This window comes from Hippocampus bargibanti, linkage group LG11, assembly GCF_051943395.1.
Source record: "Hippocampus bargibanti isolate YZ-2025 linkage group LG11, ASM5194339v1, whole genome shotgun sequence".
In the NCBI taxonomy this organism is placed as follows: domain Eukaryota; kingdom Metazoa; phylum Chordata; class Actinopteri; order Syngnathiformes; family Syngnathidae; genus Hippocampus; species Hippocampus bargibanti.
Window position 1 is genome coordinate 9,033,920 of NC_142744.1, and position 17,389 is coordinate 9,051,308.

Genomic DNA, 17,389 nt, shown 5'->3' on the forward strand with positions numbered 1-17,389 from the left:
CCCCAAATTGAATACTTGGGTCTACTTACTATTTTTGCTTTATATTTATGCAATGGCGGAATTCTGGCCATTGCTGGATTGTGGGCTCTGGATGACTTTGCGTTACCATGACGACCAGTGTTGGAGCTGAGAGTCAGAATAGGGCGAGAAGGCTACTTGTGCTACAAGCAGAGGCAATTTATCAAATGGGCAACACTTTGTTGTTTAATTTCACACTTGATGGCTGGACAGGCACTCCAGAGACCCACCTCACTAGTTGTATAGCGGTACAGGCAATTAAAAAGTCCAATTTCAATACGCGGTCGCATTTAAGGTGTTCTTTTTCTCCACCATTCAGTGTTCCCATGTATACCGGAGAAGCCTGGCATGCCATGTTCTGGTGAAGACAGTAAGTTCAATTTTTTTTTTTTTTTTTTTTCTTTGCATGGAAAAAAATGTTCATTTTGTGCTGTCAATGTGACTGGAGTGCCAAGGAATTTGCGCTTGTAGAAGTCCTGTATTCTTGATCATCTGAGAAAAAATACAATTAGTGCCATACTGATGAGCAGAAAGGAGTTCAGACGTCTCAATGAGGAGTATATCTGTCTGTTATTACACTGATATAAGTTCTAAATACAGACACTCCCGTACTTATGAATATTCGAGTTACGAATAACAGTACATACAAGCGTGTTTGTACACATATGTAGTATTCTCTCAGTTGTACATGTACATATCTTGATGGATCATATATTTTATTAAATGTTTATTTTTCAGCACAAACCAATACATGCTTAAAAATGCTTAAATAAACATTAAACATACTTGCCTAAGCCTTAAACATATATTCCATACAAAATATAGCACTGACGCAACTTATGAACGAATTCACCTTACGAACTCCCATTCGGAACGTATCTCGTTGGTGAGTGTCTGTGCTCTATGCAGTACAATATGACATAAACTGTTATTTTTGTCCTCATTCAATTTAATTACGTCATTAGGATATATTTGTCCAAAGTACAATATAGGAGTAATTTTTAATAGTCATAGGAATTATTAAATATGTACTGTATCTCAAGCCAGCATTCTGATTGCCTTCTTTTTTCACCTGTATGGCTGTTGATAATAATCAAATGTTGCTTCCCCGAGTCTGACCCTCCAGCAAATGTATTCACTTTTGTTACTTCCAATGTGGGGGTATTTTTTTTGACACTTGGACAAGTTAGAAGCCAACCCGTTTTGCACAGTCTCTCTCTTTCGCTTCCCGCCCCACAGAGTCCATATATCGGCGAGGAGCACGGCGCTGGAGGAAGCTCTATTTTGCCAGTGGCCATGCCTTTCAGGCCAAACGTTTTAATAGGGTATGACATCACACTGAATACTCTTTATACCGTTTGCATCTCGTGGGAAGTGTTTTTTTTACAAGGACCAATGCCACCATAAAGTTTCTTTGGCGTCCTCATCAGAAACATTTAGTTGATGAAAATATCCCAGAGTGATGCAACTGTGATGGCTTCTTAAAAGCGCTCAAACATGTACACACATACCAGTGCAATTATCAGTCTACAGGCTCCTCACCTTGTCAGTAGTTTAGTAAATAAATGCCCTCGGCCACTATTAATGCAATTGGGGTGTCTTTTGGACTAAATAAATACATAAGTAAAATATCGGATCTATTTTAAAACGTCATGTCTTGTTTGCTATTCTCACCGACGTCAACAGAGAGCGCATTGTGCCATCTGTACGGACCGCATCTGGGGTCTCGGCCGACAGGGTTACAAATGCATCAACTGCAAACTGCTGGTGCACAAAAAGTGCCACAAGATGGTTACGGTGGAATGCGGCCGGCCCATGATCCAGGTGATGTGGCGTTTATTTAATTTACCGTATTTTCTGCACTGTAAGGCGCGCCTAAAAGATTTATTTTTTTTCAAAAGTTGACCATGCACCTCATAATATAATCCGGTAGGATAGAAAATGTTTTTAAATGTCATTCGTTGAAGGTGCGCCTTATATTCCAAAATATACGGTAATTTGTTTTTTACATGTCCCCCATAACACTGGCCCGATCAGTGCTGTGACTTGGGCTTTTTTGTTTTTGTTTTTTTAGGAGCCAATTATGCCTGGTCACCCACCCAATCAGTTAGACCCGTCGGAACAGCCAGGTACTTGTGCGCTTCCGAAACTGCTCACAACTTTATGGCATGATTAAGATTTAAAGATTTTAATTGCAGTCCAATATGGTCAATAATTCTCCTATCACCGTTTGAATTCAGTGATATGTTTTGGACTGTATTTTCATAATTTCTTTTTTTTCTTTCAATTTTGTTGTTTTCCAATCTAGTTTAAATGTGAAGATGCATAATCTAATATGTTTATCTTTATTTAAATGTATTGATCTTTTTTTATTCCAATATTTTTTTCATGTTTTTTTTTTTAATTTATGGTAAATTTTATGAAGATTTCATTACAATTGTCGTCAATTTAAGTATGACAATTATTGCAATATTGTTCATGACTTCAATAGTTATTCTTTGTGATTTTATTCATATTTTTTTCAGTTTTGATTTTCAATTTTTTTTCTTTTTCCTTTTTTTTTTCTCGATGGTTTTGTGTCTGTGCGCTTGTCTCAATGACAGTTTGGGCAGGGGACATCTCCAAGGTCATGCATTTGTGTTATAGCATTCCCAACATCATATTGGAAATTTGCTATTTTTTTCTTCCCCATCCAAATGGGTGCCGAAATTATTCAAGTCCAGCAGAGCTGTGAACTAAGTGACAAAGCATGACTGTCTCTCGCTTAGTTTCTCTCTTTCCTGTTTTTTTTTGCCTCCCCCTCTCCTGCTGCTGTCTGTCTGACACTCTCTTTCTCTCCCTCGATCTCTCTCACTCAGGCCCGCAGAATAAAGACTCCAGAGAAAGCTTGACTTATGACGGAGAGGAAAAAGAGGTGATTTTTTTTTTTTTAAAGAAGCCATTCATTTGTGACTCTCGCTATGTCAACACGGCTTTTTGGATATGTGTGTAAAATCCCTGACATGCTAGCAAACAATCTCTTGGATTTGTTTCAAATTGATATGCATATAATCCCGTGTTTTGAATTTATCTTTAAAACCACAAATTAGAAATATCCAAGCAATTAGCGGCTCTACAAAGCCATCATAATGTGAATTGCGTCGAGGTGCAACTCCCAGTGCTGCTATAATGATTGACGCGTGCACTAGTCCGATAATTACATTAAAATAAGACCTGAAAAGTCAACAGATGATGGTACAGTCAGCCCCTGTTGGAAGGGTGGACTCACCAAAAGTGAATGGCTCTGAAGATTGATTACAGACTTATATATTTTTTAAATTTCATTCAAGTTCAACAACTCGTCAAGTAACTTATTGATTCAACAAGAGGCGGCAGAAAGTCAAAATGCGCTCATAAGAGCGTTCAGTGGCAGTCACTGTTGCAGTGCCTTTTTTATTGATTTCCCATAGCGTTGCAAATAAAGTGGCCTTTTATCACAGCTCCTAACACAACTGGCTGATTAATAGCGATGTGCGTAGTTTCGGGCACATTTGGTACTGCCGCAGAGGGACAGGGAGTCAGATACGCACAGATGGTCCGAGATAAGAGAGGGGCGGCTGAACGATCTTATCTGCACTCTGGGATGTGATTGTCTAAGCACATGCTTAGTTGGTTCGGCGACTAGAACGTCTTGCTACAACTCTAGATTACGGCTAGAAAAAATAGAGGCAGGAAGATACCGGAGGAATGTGATAATGGGGTCTGTAGTTTGACTGCCACTGCGGCGAGTCATCCATTTACAGGCATGCTAGGTTCCAGCAGTGTAATGTTTTATAGCTTTATAGCTATATGTAGTCACATCTCTAGCATGTTTTGTAACAGGTTATTCAAAAACTACACTATTCTACTTACAAACTAAATTTTCAAGTTAGGAAATGTTTCAACAACAAAAAATATTGCCCCTAAAGACGCTCCCCTACCTATGAGGATTCGAGTTAGAAACAATGATACATACAAACATTTTTCTAGTAACATATGTAGTATTCTCTCCACATGTACATATTTTTATAGAGCATATATTTTATTAAATGTTTATTTTTCAGTAAAAACCAATATAGGTTACTTATACAAGCCTGAAACATACAATCCATACATAAAATAGCGCTGAAGCAACTTACAAATTCACCTTATGAATGACCGTTGGTAAGTTGGGGAGCGTCTTAGGAAAATACATTTTAAGATACAAAAAAATACAGGTTTGTTGCATATGTTGGTCCATATTTCAATAGAGGTAGGGTACAAGATGAAATACACAAAACAAGAATTACCAATCGATGAAAAGGTTTCTTCAGCCGTCATCTGTACTTCTTCAAAGGACAACCGACGTCTCCGGACAAGTTGTGTCCATAATTTGTAAAATGGCTTCAAATAGGTTCTACAGAGCGTATTTTAATAAGATTCCACTGCATATAGCTATATTTTACGTTTTAAGACTCGTGCTGAATATTCAGGAAGTCTTGTTTTTGAGTTGGTGACGAGTCCGTACGTGACATCACGAAAGGACCGCCCCCTGACCGAAAAAAGACACATTGTAGCAGTCCTTCCATCACGTCAATGTATTTTGCTGTACATTTTTGGTCTGAGAACCGTGTTGCACCCAAAAGCCGCCAGAAGAGGGCATCCAAGCTCCACATAAGGAATTTATCAGCCTGTGGAAGCAGAGGTAGCCACTGGAGGTCGCCATTTTGTGCCTCTTTTTTTCGTTGAGACATCTCTCCTCAATGTTGCCTCATAATGGCACGGAATAAATTCTTTAATCGATTGCAAACATGCTTTCCTCTTCAGAACTATTTGAGTCATATTCATAACTGTATGTGTAACAAGAAAGCAAATTCTCAGAATCTGAAGCCATTGTTTTGAGTCACAAGCAATGCAAGACGTCTTGGCGTGACGTCACGAACTGGGGGCGGGACTTTCTGAAAATGCCCAATTCGCAGCTCAATTTTTTTGCAGATTTTGGACACTCAGTCATTTTTATTGGTGTTTTGCATTTGACTAAAAATATCATACTGCGTGTTTTGGGTATTTTAGATGCTATAAAACGTTTTTCTGATGTCAGTTAAAAAAACAAAAAAGTGACGTCGGTTGTCCTTTAAGGGTATCAAACGTTTCGCTCCTCATCCGAAAAGCATCGTCAGTGAACTGACGAAATGTCCGACACCTTCAAAGAAGTACAGATGACATCCACTCCTGTACGACTGAGAACTTACACAGAAAAATTACCAATGGCGAGCTCTATTGATAGATCCCACGCACCCCCCCCCCCCCCCCCCCCCCAAAAAAAAAAAAAAAAAAAATCCACAGTGGGTGATTTTTATTTACTTTGTTAGCTTTCGCTTTGGAAAAGTCTATATATATATATATATATATATATATATATATATATATATATATATATATATATATCTGTGTTGCCTCATCATAGTGTCAGTTTGATGAAATACCCTGCCATCTCTCACCCCCACGATCAGGCACGGAACAGTCGGGACACGGGGAAGTCACCCTCCAGCCTTGGCCTGGCCGACTTCGACCTGCTGCGCGTGATCGGACGAGGCAGCTACGCCAAAGTACTCCTAGTGCAGCTGAAAAAGACGGAGCGCATCTACGCCATGAAGGTGGTCAAGAAGGAACTGGTCAATGATGACGAGGTGAGCGTGCAATATACAAGTATACTATCAGGGATACCATTTACACATTTTGACAGCCACTAGTGCAACTTTGTAACTCCACTGCGCCAGCACCGGCGCATGTCTATTACGATTACAGCATTTGCTATATGATCCCCGCCACATATGGGATATTTCTGTTAAAATAGCGAAAGAAACAAATTTAGTGAAACAGCCATTGAAAATTGTTTGTTTGCCATCTGAGGTTTTAAATTTCGTCGTCTGCCTTCCATTTGTTTCGCTGCGTTCCAAAGTTGTGGTATAGGATATCTCGGGCTTTTCCGTGATCCGCCGGAAACTGCAGAAAGAGGTAATCGAATATTAATTTACCCATGGTGCATTGCAGTATTTACATCGAACATGGCGGATGGTTGCAATATGGAGTGTGATCACAGGACTAAAAGTCTAAAAGACATTACAAACAGGCAGCAAACAAACACATTCTTGTTTTTTTTTTTTTTAAGAAACAATCAAATAAGTGCAGAGAGTAGTGACAATTCATTGCAGTAAACTGCTGTGAATAATTCGAATTTAGTAGCTAATGGGAATGATATCAGAGCCTGTTGCAGCACATTGGAAATCTTCAGACATTTGTTTAAATAGACACTAGTAAGAAATATTGTGCTAAATCTGTTCTCTTTGTCTTCTCTGTAATACCGTACAATATCAAAATAGCACAGGATTGATTGTGTACTTATTAAAGACATTTGAAAATGTTTATTTTATGTATGAATAAATTCTTTGACTTGAATTAAAATTGTTGATATATTAGAAAAATAGATTTTACTCAAATAATTGCTTTTCATTTACAATTTAGAAATATCTTCCTCCAATTAATGTATTTTGGTTTATTTCAATCAGTTTAGTATACTGTAGTTAAATCAGGCCCCATCAATTTTAGAATTTGGCCCCCTTTTCAGACATTTTTAATTTCCCAGTTGCATCCTTATAATATGCAATGTTGTTTTTCTGTATGTAAAGGAATGCTTTTTGAATAGAGATGGAAAAACCAAGGCAGTTTAAAGTCAGTGTGCAGTGCGACATGAAGACAAAGCTTTCAACCAAGTAGACATCAGACCAAGTTAACAGTACAGTCGTCTTATTTGTGTGTCCGAGTGCATTGGTGAAATTAATGCAATTAGCGCAACCGCTGTTATTTATAGCACGGCAAGTGCGCTTGAACATCCATCATAGATATCTTGTCAAATGCTTTGACCCCCTTCGGTGCCTCCGAGAAGGTGTAGATTAACCGCAGCGTCTTCGGGAATCAATCAGCGGCATATGCTGCACGTGATGGGAGTAGTTTGTCTTGATTTGACGCTTTTAGCTCGATTGACAAATTGACACGCGGCAGTCGGTCGATGGCCCAGTGTTCTATTGTTGTGGGTTCTCGCCAGCAGCCTGTGCAGACAGACGTATGACGGGCTCTTCCGGCTTGCCCTTTCCCCCCACCGTTGCCCACACGCTAGTCGATGTCAAAGCTGCTTATTCAGCTTTTCACACACTTGAACACAATGTCACAATGACCTCTCTTTGGCATCTTGTTGCATCTGTCCAACCCCGCCTCCCTGCCTTTTCAGGACATCGATTGGGTCCAGACAGAAAAACACGTTTTTGAGCAAGCGTCCAATCATCCTTTCCTGGTTGGCCTGCACTCTTGCTTCCAGACAGAAAGCAGGTATAAGGCACTTGGTCAAGGCAACCTATGATTTCTAAAAAGCAGTTTGAAATGTTCTTAACTCAGTCATTGCCATTCACGAATTTATTCGGGAATTGAAAATGTGACGTCGAGCGCCATTCCTGAATTTGTTCGGGTTTTTTTTCCTTCATGCTTAGGTGCCGATAAAGCGCTAGCCGTGGCCTGTGGCAATGTTTTTGCTTCTCCACAAGGAGGCAGCATTTCCCTTTTGTACATGTTAACGCTTTGTTCCAGCTTAAGCTGTTGTGAAAGCACCATATAAACCAATGTGTATGAATTGCATTGTATTTTGGATAGCCACCCTCATTTCAAGCTCATATAACTCCAGACCCATATAATTTAGGAATTAGCTCTTATTTTTCTGATGAAAGAAGAGAGTCTAAGGTTTCTTTTGCTGCATTGAATGTTTATGTAGTCCTAAAAACAATATTTTTTGGGTCCTGGAATTTGTGTGAAAATGACAAAAACCCTGGCACTGGTGTGGACACATTTTTGTCATCTGGAAATGAATGAGTTAGTGTCATATTTAGCAATTGCTTTGACATGCTGTCAAATTAATGTACATGATTGACATCTGTGTTGATGCCGCTAACAGAAGAATCAACTTTTGTCAACCTTCCTTCCCCCAGACTCTTCTTTGTTATTGAATATGTGAACGGCGGCGACCTCATGTTCCACATGCAGAGACAACGGAAGCTTCCAGAAGAGCACGCCAGGTAGACTTGCTCACCGATGTTACATGGCCTCCCTCCAATTTGTGGGTTTTCGGTGTTGAATGTTTTTGTTGTGGTCCCCTCCGCCATCCCCCCTCAGATTCTATTCTGCAGAGATCAGTCTGGCACTCAACTACCTCCACGAGCGCGGGATCATCTACCGAGATCTCAAATTGGACAATGTGCTGCTCGACTCTGAGGGACACATCAAACTCACCGATTACGGCATGTGCAAGGTAACACGTGTTTGTTTCCGTGTGTGTCTTGTGCCATGAAGTTCTATGCGTTTTTCCGTGTGAGTTTCTGCCCGTGCACATCCTTCAACCAAAGTGAGCCACTGTCATATTTATTGATGTGTTGTTTTGTTCAGGAGGGCTTGAGACCCGGCGATACGACAAGCACTTTTTGCGGCACCCCGAACTACATCGCTCCTGAAATACTCAGAGGGGAAGATTACGGTGGGAACAACAAACACACGGTGCCACTTGCACACATTCAGTTTCCAAAGTTACTTTTTTGCCTTAAAGCTAAGACACTTTTTTGTCAAAATAGAACACCTTACATGTATTAAAAATATATATTCCTGCAAGGCGAACGAACAAAACCAACAAAAAACAGATTGACCCAAAGCTAAAACATCTGACTGCGTTGTGACGTGGGCAGAATGAGGCAGCTTCACAATACCCCCTCCTCACCAAAAAAATAATAAAATACACTAAAAATACCAGTTTCAGCATCACCACAGTGCCATTGCAGTACAAATAGTTGTGGTGTCATAGCAACAGGACCTTGCTTGCTTGAATGCCTTCATTTTGTCGGCATTGCACATTCTTTTTTTTTTTTTTTTTTTTTTTTTTTTTTTTTTTTTTTTTTTTTTTGCTTTGATTAAAATCACGTTCCTGCTCGTTGTTTCAGATTGAACTTTTTAAAATTAAATAATAAAAGGTTGCACATTAGGGTGTTTGATATCACACCTTAAATAATATTGCAGTTTTTTTGGGGGGTGGTTTAATTAAATTTTGAAAAGTCACAATATGTATTCTATCAGGCCACGACAACGTATTCTGTCTTTTGATCTCTTTTGGCCGTATGTGCGTTGTTCTGAGCAGCATAAATAATGTCGGATGGGGGAGCAGTACCGCAGGTTGACTTGATCCTCAAATGAGGATTTGATGCCTAAAATGGGAGGGGCCTGTGTCAAGTGGAGGTGTTTTGGCTACAAAAGATCAGATATACAGCAAAATAAAATATCGCAGGAAAATTATTACTAGTAAAGTTGGAAACTCAACAAATCTGTTTCTAAACTTAAATACAGGTACACGGCCAATCTGAGTAAGCCATGAAAACGCATAAGAAGCTCGTATCTCAAGTTTGCGCCTGTAAATCTGAGAAAAGAAGTCCTCTGATTAACTCATTCACTGCCAGACGATGTGCAAAAAGGTGTCCACTGCAGTGCCAGGGTTTTTTACATCGTCACTCTAATTTCAGGACCTGCAGAATATTGAGTTTTATGACTACATAAACTTTCATTGCAGTGTAAGAAACCTTAGACTATCTTCTTTCATCAGAAAGAAAAAGTGAATTCCTAAGTTATATGGGTCTGGAGTAGCGTGAGGTGCAAGTGGGGGCAGCTGTACAAAAGGCGAATGCTGCCCCCCTCGTCGGAGGGAAAAACATTGCCAGAGGTCTGACCAGTGCGTTGTCTCCCCCCCCTCCCCCCTCCCCGCAAGGAAAAAAAACTAACAAATTCAGGAATGGCGCTCCAAGTCATATTTTCAATTACCGAATACATTCAGGAATGGCAGTGAAAGAGTTAATGGCTCGATTGCAGAAAAAAAGTTCTTCATCGGGTTAATCGTATCTCAAGGCAACGCTGTTATGACATTCGTGCCAGATGCTTGCTTTGAGGGACTATTAAAATTAACTTTTTAAAATTAATTATACTCGGGTGGTTAATTAGATGCAAGGGGAGTTCTACTAATAAACCTTTTTTATTTGAAGATATTAAGTTCCTTCAGGGAGCACCAATTACATGAGTAATTTTAATCCGCCCCATCTGCGAACACACACACACACAAACACTTTTCTGTGTTAGTTGCATCATTGGAGGTCAAAATCGCAGCATCGAGGTCGGAAAGTCAAATCAATATCGTGGTATCAATGTGTCCATATTGCTCCATCATATTGCTTTGTGCGCGTGGGCAATATTTACACTCGCCCAATCAGTTTTACTCCACCACTTATAATAGAAAAGAAACTTTAATTTGCCTCTCCATCCCCATAATATATTTTAAACAAGGCATTTTGCGTATGTGTATGCATGTGTGTGTTTAAATGCACACAGATTTATACCCCCCCCCCCCTAAAAAAACCGCTATTTGGAAGGGTTTTGAGCGTTTGTGTGTGTGTGTGTGTGTGTGTGTGTGTGTGTGTGTGTGTGTGTGTGATCCCGTGTACGACTGATTCACAGGAGTGCACCCATCACAGTTTGGGAATCCCTGATTTGATCCAAGCTTTCTGCAAGGCTCAAATAAGACATTTTCATACATTAGTACTTGTAGGTTTAGTCAGTGAGAACACATTTACTGATCTTTTCCACATTGGACAGGTTTCCATAGTAACAGTGAGATGAAGTATGGGAAGGATTAAAAGTAAAGCAGTGTCACAAGTCTGATCTAAAGCGCCTCTCCTAATTTGTGTGTAGGCTTCAGCGTGGACTGGTGGGCGCTGGGCGTGTTGATGTTTGAGATGATGGCAGGTCGATCGCCCTTCGACATCGTGGGAAGCTCCGACAATCCCGACCAGAACACAGAAGACTACCTCTTCCAAGGTAACGGAAATCTTGTTCACACGTTCATGCCCGCCATCTGCTACTCGAGAACCTGCTGATGAACAAGCGCTCTGGTCTATCGGTTAATTTCATTTCGGGAATGAGGTCTGGCGTGTTGCAATATCAAACCTTTCATACAGGATCATAACTGGACAAAATACATGCAAACACCTTGATTGGAAATGTTCTGATGGTCTAATTATTGTCATTTTTTCTTTCTAATTCATAATTAAAAATATTTTTTGAAACAATTAAAACGCTAGGTAACATTGTGATTGATTTATTACTATTAAATTTATGGTTGTCGCATTCAAATTGTTTCTGTACCCACTGACAAGGGCACCAACTTTTTTGTGTATGTGTGAACCGTATTTTCCGGAGTATAAGGCGCACACCCAATGACTGTTGTATTTTCAAACTTTTTCCATATAGAAGGTGCACCAGATTATAAGGCACACCTTCAATGAATGAAACAAGTTTTCCAAATATAAGCTAAAAAATAGAAAAGTTTTCCAAATATAAGGTACACCACATTATAAGGCGCTACAGCAGAGGCAGGGGTGACGCACGACTTCTTCTCCGGGGGGAAATGGAGTCAGTGGCTGCTGACAGTAGTTGCGAGACCTGTTGTCGCTCAATATTACTTCACATATAAGGCGGATCTGTGTATAAGGCGCAGGGTCATCTTTTGAAGAAATTCACGGCTTTTGGGTGCGCCTAATACACTGGAAAATATAGTATATATTTCATCTTTGGGGTATGTTTTAATGAGATTCCATGTCACATTAAGTCACCTTGGAACAATACAATATGTAATCTTGTGGACACATCTCACCTCATCGCTCTTTTTGTGTCCTTTGCAGTCATATTGGAAAAACAGATACGAATTCCCCGCTCATTGTCTGTCAAAGCTGCCAGCGTCCTTAAGGGATTCCTCAACAAGGTAGGCAGAGCTTGGATGAACACTGAAAAGGATCGTATGACCTTTGTCTCACATAGCACCTTTTCTTCCCCACTCACTTTGCCACTTCTCATCCAGTTCCAAATTTGTTTTTATCTTAACACATATATTTGCAGCTTCTCACCTTTCTGTCTGTTCGCCTTTTTTTTTTGTTCTTGTACTCTCACACTTTTACCTGTCTCTCACCTTCCCGCCCCCATCTATTTGCAGGATCCCAAGGAGCGTCTAGGCTGCCACCCTCAGACAGGCTTTGCTGACATCATGGGCCACCCATTCTTCAGAAACGTCGATTGGGACCTTGTGAGTCTTTTTTTTTCTTTTTTTACGCTTTACTCAGGAGGATGTTTGCACATGAACGTGGCACAGGTTTTACCCATTCTTTTCATGATATTATACAATAAAGAAAATACAACATTGCGTACGAATGAAAACGCAGTCATCTCAATTAAGAAAAACAAAATAGAATTTATAAGTTACAAGGTGAAGAGAAAAGACGCCAGTAATCCTTTTAATTCCTACTATGCTAGCTTTCTCGTTGCGGATTTCAATAGTATTGACTGGTTGTAAGCTGCGCACACACCTGACTGCATTTTCAAGTGTGACTACACAAAAAGGTTGCCACATGGCTCATAATCAACTCCTCATACTTATTAGAGCTTATCGGTGGAATTATGCTTATTTGCAGGGCAAGTTACTGTGTCATTAGCCCCCTTTTTTATTATTATGATTTTTTTAATAGATAGTCTTTGCCCACTTCTTTGTAGGTTTCAGAATGGAGCCTTTTATTTAACATGTTATTAGTAGATCGAGCCGTTAGTCCAAATGGTTTTGCTAACTACTAACCCGGCATGGATATTCATTCATCTTCCTCACTGCTTTATCCTCACAAAGGTCGCATGGGGTGCTGGAGCCTATCCCAGCCGTCTCCGGGCACTAGGCAGGGGGGAACCCCGAATTGGTTGCCACCTAATCGCAGGGCACACATAGACTAACAACCATTGGCTCACACTCTCACAGCTAAGGACAATTGTGAGTGTTCAATCAGCCTGCCGTGCTTGTTTTTGGGATGTGGGAGGGAACCGGAGGACCCGGAGAAAAACCTCGCGGGCCCGGGGAGAACATGTAAACGCCCCAGAGGGAAGCCGCAGCGGGATTTGAACTCAGGACCTTTGCACTGTGAAGTCGGCGTGCTAAGCACTCGACTACTGGGCAGCTGCATGCATATTCATTAATTATCATAATCATTTTCAAAAATGACATTTGGCCATTAATTTCTCCAACAGCCAGGTCCCATGGGAGTCAAAAAATGCACTTGTAAGCTATTCTTCCACGTAAACGTTCTTTTCAAATGGTCAAGTTCAGAAAATGGAGTGTGTTATATATAAAATATCAACAGTGGAAGACTTCAAGATTACTAAAGTTTGGCGAGTGAAGTGCGCCTTTGACTGTGACCAGTTCAAAACGACTCACCGCCCGCAACGCCGATATAGGCTTGAAGTCACTATTAAAAAAACATCTTTTTCAAATGTATCAATGACAACTGTGCAATTTATCACCCCGATGAGCATCAAAAGGAAGCAAAGCCGTACCGGCTGACATGTAGTTCCAAAGCAATCCATGTATTGATCGTGGTAAGGAAGAGTGGATACTTGGACCGCCCTGCATAGAAACATTGTGGCAGGAAGACAAGAGGAAAAAAAATGAGAAGTACAGAAGATCAGTAGTAACATAGTGACCAGCAGAGAGGCGGTGACAATGAGACGTGAAAAGGAACTTGTAGGAAATAGTCTCTGCCACTAAGTCACACTTAACTAATGTAGATTATGGTCAAACTTCTGATTTCTGAAACTTTCAGGATAACCTGTTTTGACAGTTGCCCCCGCTATTCAACCACGCCATTTAAATGGCAAGGCACGGAGGTCATGACACAAATAAACATCACTTAGGTCTTGTCACTCACCAGCCAGTTTGCTCCTCGCTCCAAAACTTTTGCCAGGGACGTTTACTGACTGGAATCTCAGAATGAGTCGAGCGATGGCTAAAAATGTTCCAGGTGTTGTTTTGCTGTACTAGCTTTCTGTTCCCTAGTCATAATAATGACGAAAAGTCTAATATTTCATAGGGAGTGACATTCCTGTGTTGTGTCAGCACGGCGGTGAAATGAAACTTGTGTTCTTTCAAGTCATTCATAGAACCAGTGAATAGAAAATGAATCAACAGCAGGAAAGGAGACATTCCCATTAATGTTGTGTATTTAGATGCAGGTTCAGTTTTATTTTTACATCAATGTGTAATCGTTAAATCTCTGTGTCACCACCCTCTTTGTTGTATGAAGCAGTTCTAGATGAAAGAGGAGAGGATCAAAGTGTCCTTTTCATCAGTGGATCAGGGACGTCATGGTGTAATCTACACATCTGCTACAAGCTCAATTTTGAAAGCAAATATGAAGCTGTAGCATCCATTGACGAAAAGTGATTATTTCACATCTGCTCTCCCACGTAAATCCGCTTCAAGTCCAAGCCGCGACAGTTCCACATATGCATTGGATTCCCATAAAAAATTACAAATTTCGTCGATGTGGCAGTAACATATCATGGTTATACCATTTTTTGGGGGGGTGGGGAGATGCACTGAATTGGCATTTTATTTGGGGAAAGATGTTTTGCTTTACATTGGCTGGCAACCAGGTCAGGGTGTCCCTTGCCTCGTGCCCAAAGATGGCTGGGATAGGCACCAGAACCCTCCGCGACCCTAATGAGGACAAAGCGGTCTGGAAAAATGGATGGATATTTTGAGTGAAGAGTATGTGATTGTGATTACAGCTGGAGCAAAAGCAGGTGGTCCCTCCCTTCAAGCCCAACATCTCAGGCGAATTCGGCCTGGACAACTTTGACGCCCAGTTCACCAATGAGCCCATCCAGCTGACGCCTGACGACGAGTACGATTCGCCAATCGGTCGAATTAAATGCCTTTGTGAATCGATCAATGAATCCATGGATCATCCCTTTGTTGTTGTGTGCAGCGACGTGGTGAAGAAGATCGATCAGTCCGAGTTCGAGGGCTTTGAGTACATCAACCCGCTGCTCATGTCGGCTGAGGAGTGCGTGTGAATGGAGACGCGCATGCACACACTGACACACACACACACACGTGCCATCTCAGTGTCTTCATGCAGCGTGGTTACGAGACAACCCGGCGATGTCATCATTCATAGTTTTCAATGTTGCCAAAAGCAGTTTCGCACTCTGCCAGTTCTAACCACTCGCCCTTAAGTCTTCTTTTTATGAATTATTTTTTAAATGCTCTCTATATAAATACACAAATATATGAATATCAAACTGCACTGATACCTTCGTGTCATTGGGGGGCCTCTTTAACAAATTCTTCCAAGGTTACTTACCGTACACAGACTCGTTTTATTTGTATATATGAAACTGCTGTTGATTAACGTTAGCCATTTAAAAAAGAATTCTCATCGTTGACATCATTCCTCCTTCGCAAAACACAAAATATGAATAGCTCTATTTTTTTAATTTAATTACAAACGCTTATGTGTGTTGTGCGTGTGCGACTTCAGGATCACAACTGGATTTGAGTCGGCTAATATACTGTGAACAAATATCGCGCATTTGTCAGACTTAAATATTCACACAGGACCCCCCCCCCAAAAAAAAAGGCAGGTTTGTATCTATCTAAATATGGCCGTGTCTTTTTAACCAATGGCCTTCTACATACGTCTGCCACCAAATTAACTCCTGCTAACTTTTCCACTTTTCCAAACCAAAATAGCACCTACCACCAAAAACGATCTTTCAGAGAAGTAGCGAATTTTCCCACAGTGTTATGGATCATCTGTCACAAAAGAGAAAAAAAACATAGCACCTGTAATGTCCATGACTATAAAGCTGTTGCTAACCAAAACAGCAGCTCTGACCTAGGGCACATAGACAGGCTCAATGTTGCCTACGTCAATGTTTACTTTGCCTCGGTTCTCAATAGTTTCTCCCAAGATGCTTTTTTTTTAAACTTAATTATCACTTCATGTAATATCATTCCTTTTGGAAATATGCAAATATCTCATCATGAATATTTTTTCCTGCATTTATTTTGCCACTGTACCTAAAAATTCAACAGGTTGAAGCATAGCTGACTGTGGCTTCAAAACTGTTGTTTTCTTCAAAAAATACAGTAAAGTCTCGTTATATCGATATTCAAGGGAGTCCGAAAAAATATCGATATAACCGGGACTATCGATATATCCGACCCTGTTTGCATGTAATTTTCTCTGTGCGTGCATAGAAATAGTATCGATATAACCGGGACTATCGATATATCCGATATCGATATAACGAGACTTTACTGTATAAACAAAACACACATTATCTGTAGATTATTTTCTGAATGATTCCACTAACTTAAAACACTAAGAGACAGATTGCAAACCTCTGAGAAACACATTGTTACTTTTTTATTATTTGTAATCACCCAATTCAGTATGAAATGTTATTGGGTGTATTTTGAAAGGCACCTGCTGACATTTTTATTATTATTGTGCTAAAGCAAAACATACAGTAAAATAAACATTTTATTTCTCTTTGTGGTAAAAAAAAATGTTTGTCATTTTTATAACTTTTTTTCTAACAATGTCGGACACACATTGTCAAAAACAAACGTGCTAAAGTCGGCCTACCATGTAAACTGCATTCTTACGCACCACAGTCTCCACTTTGCTGCTGCGTTCCCATTTTCTCACTGCCCTTCGTCAACTTTGAGATGAGTTTCCTAGCACCAAATTGAGAAATTTACACGGGAGACCATCATTTGGTTCTAACCAATTCACACCGCATTGTAGATGCCACAGTATCCAATTTAATGCAGAACTCCTATTCCCCTTAATCTCATGGAATAAGGAATTGAAGAATTTATAGATGCTAACCAACTGTGCTCACATTAACCAACACTGCTAATGATATACGCCACAATCTCTACGTTGCCGCAAAACTGCATTTCTTGTTGCCCCTTTCTCATTTTGGATAACATGGGAAATACATCACCTTGTTCTGACTTATGAACATGAGCGACATTCGCAGTTTTGTGGCCCTTAAGCTCCTCTTGGATATTTTTTTTCTCTTGTGGAATTAACTGCCCCCTATGGAGGGGGTATCATGCAGTGATTATCATGCAGCGTGACTCGTGCTCACCTGCTAATGTGACTCCATAGTTTCCGTTCAGCTGCAACGCTCCCATTTTTCTCTCTGCTCTTAGTCCTCTCTTGGATAAAATGTGTTTTAGTTCGTTAGAATGTGCTTGTATTCAAAGCAAATTTGTTTTCTTTCCTCCACTGTTCCCAGTGTCCATAGTTCCATCTTTTCAGAACAGCTCTCCAACCTCCTCTTTTGACATCTCTTGAGAGTCATTCACTCCTGACCACCTCTCTCATCCCTTTTCTGACCTAAGACCCCA

General features: G+C 40.4%; 1 protein-coding gene across 1 annotated transcript in view; it reads left to right on the top strand.

Moving 5' to 3' along the window:
* prkci (protein kinase C, iota) overlaps window positions 1-16,539 on the top strand; it is a 30,424-nt gene extending 13,885 nt beyond the window's left edge. Inside the window, exons 4-18 of the mRNA XM_089008984.1 lie at window positions 338-388; window positions 1,258-1,343; window positions 1,705-1,842; window positions 2,093-2,147; window positions 2,877-2,932; window positions 5,529-5,705; window positions 7,304-7,401; window positions 8,052-8,138; window positions 8,236-8,371; window positions 8,506-8,593; window positions 10,840-10,965; window positions 11,829-11,908; window positions 12,137-12,226; window positions 14,749-14,864; window positions 14,949-16,539. Of these exons, the coding sequence (XP_088865110.1) occupies window positions 338-388; window positions 1,258-1,343; window positions 1,705-1,842; window positions 2,093-2,147; window positions 2,877-2,932; window positions 5,529-5,705; window positions 7,304-7,401; window positions 8,052-8,138; window positions 8,236-8,371; window positions 8,506-8,593; window positions 10,840-10,965; window positions 11,829-11,908; window positions 12,137-12,226; window positions 14,749-14,864; window positions 14,949-15,036 (1,472 nt within the window). The 3' untranslated portion in view covers window positions 15,037-16,539. The remainder of the gene's footprint in view (window positions 1-337; window positions 389-1,257; window positions 1,344-1,704; window positions 1,843-2,092; window positions 2,148-2,876; window positions 2,933-5,528; window positions 5,706-7,303; window positions 7,402-8,051; window positions 8,139-8,235; window positions 8,372-8,505; window positions 8,594-10,839; window positions 10,966-11,828; window positions 11,909-12,136; window positions 12,227-14,748; window positions 14,865-14,948) is intronic.
* The last annotated feature ends 850 nt before the right edge of the window (window positions 16,540-17,389 follow it).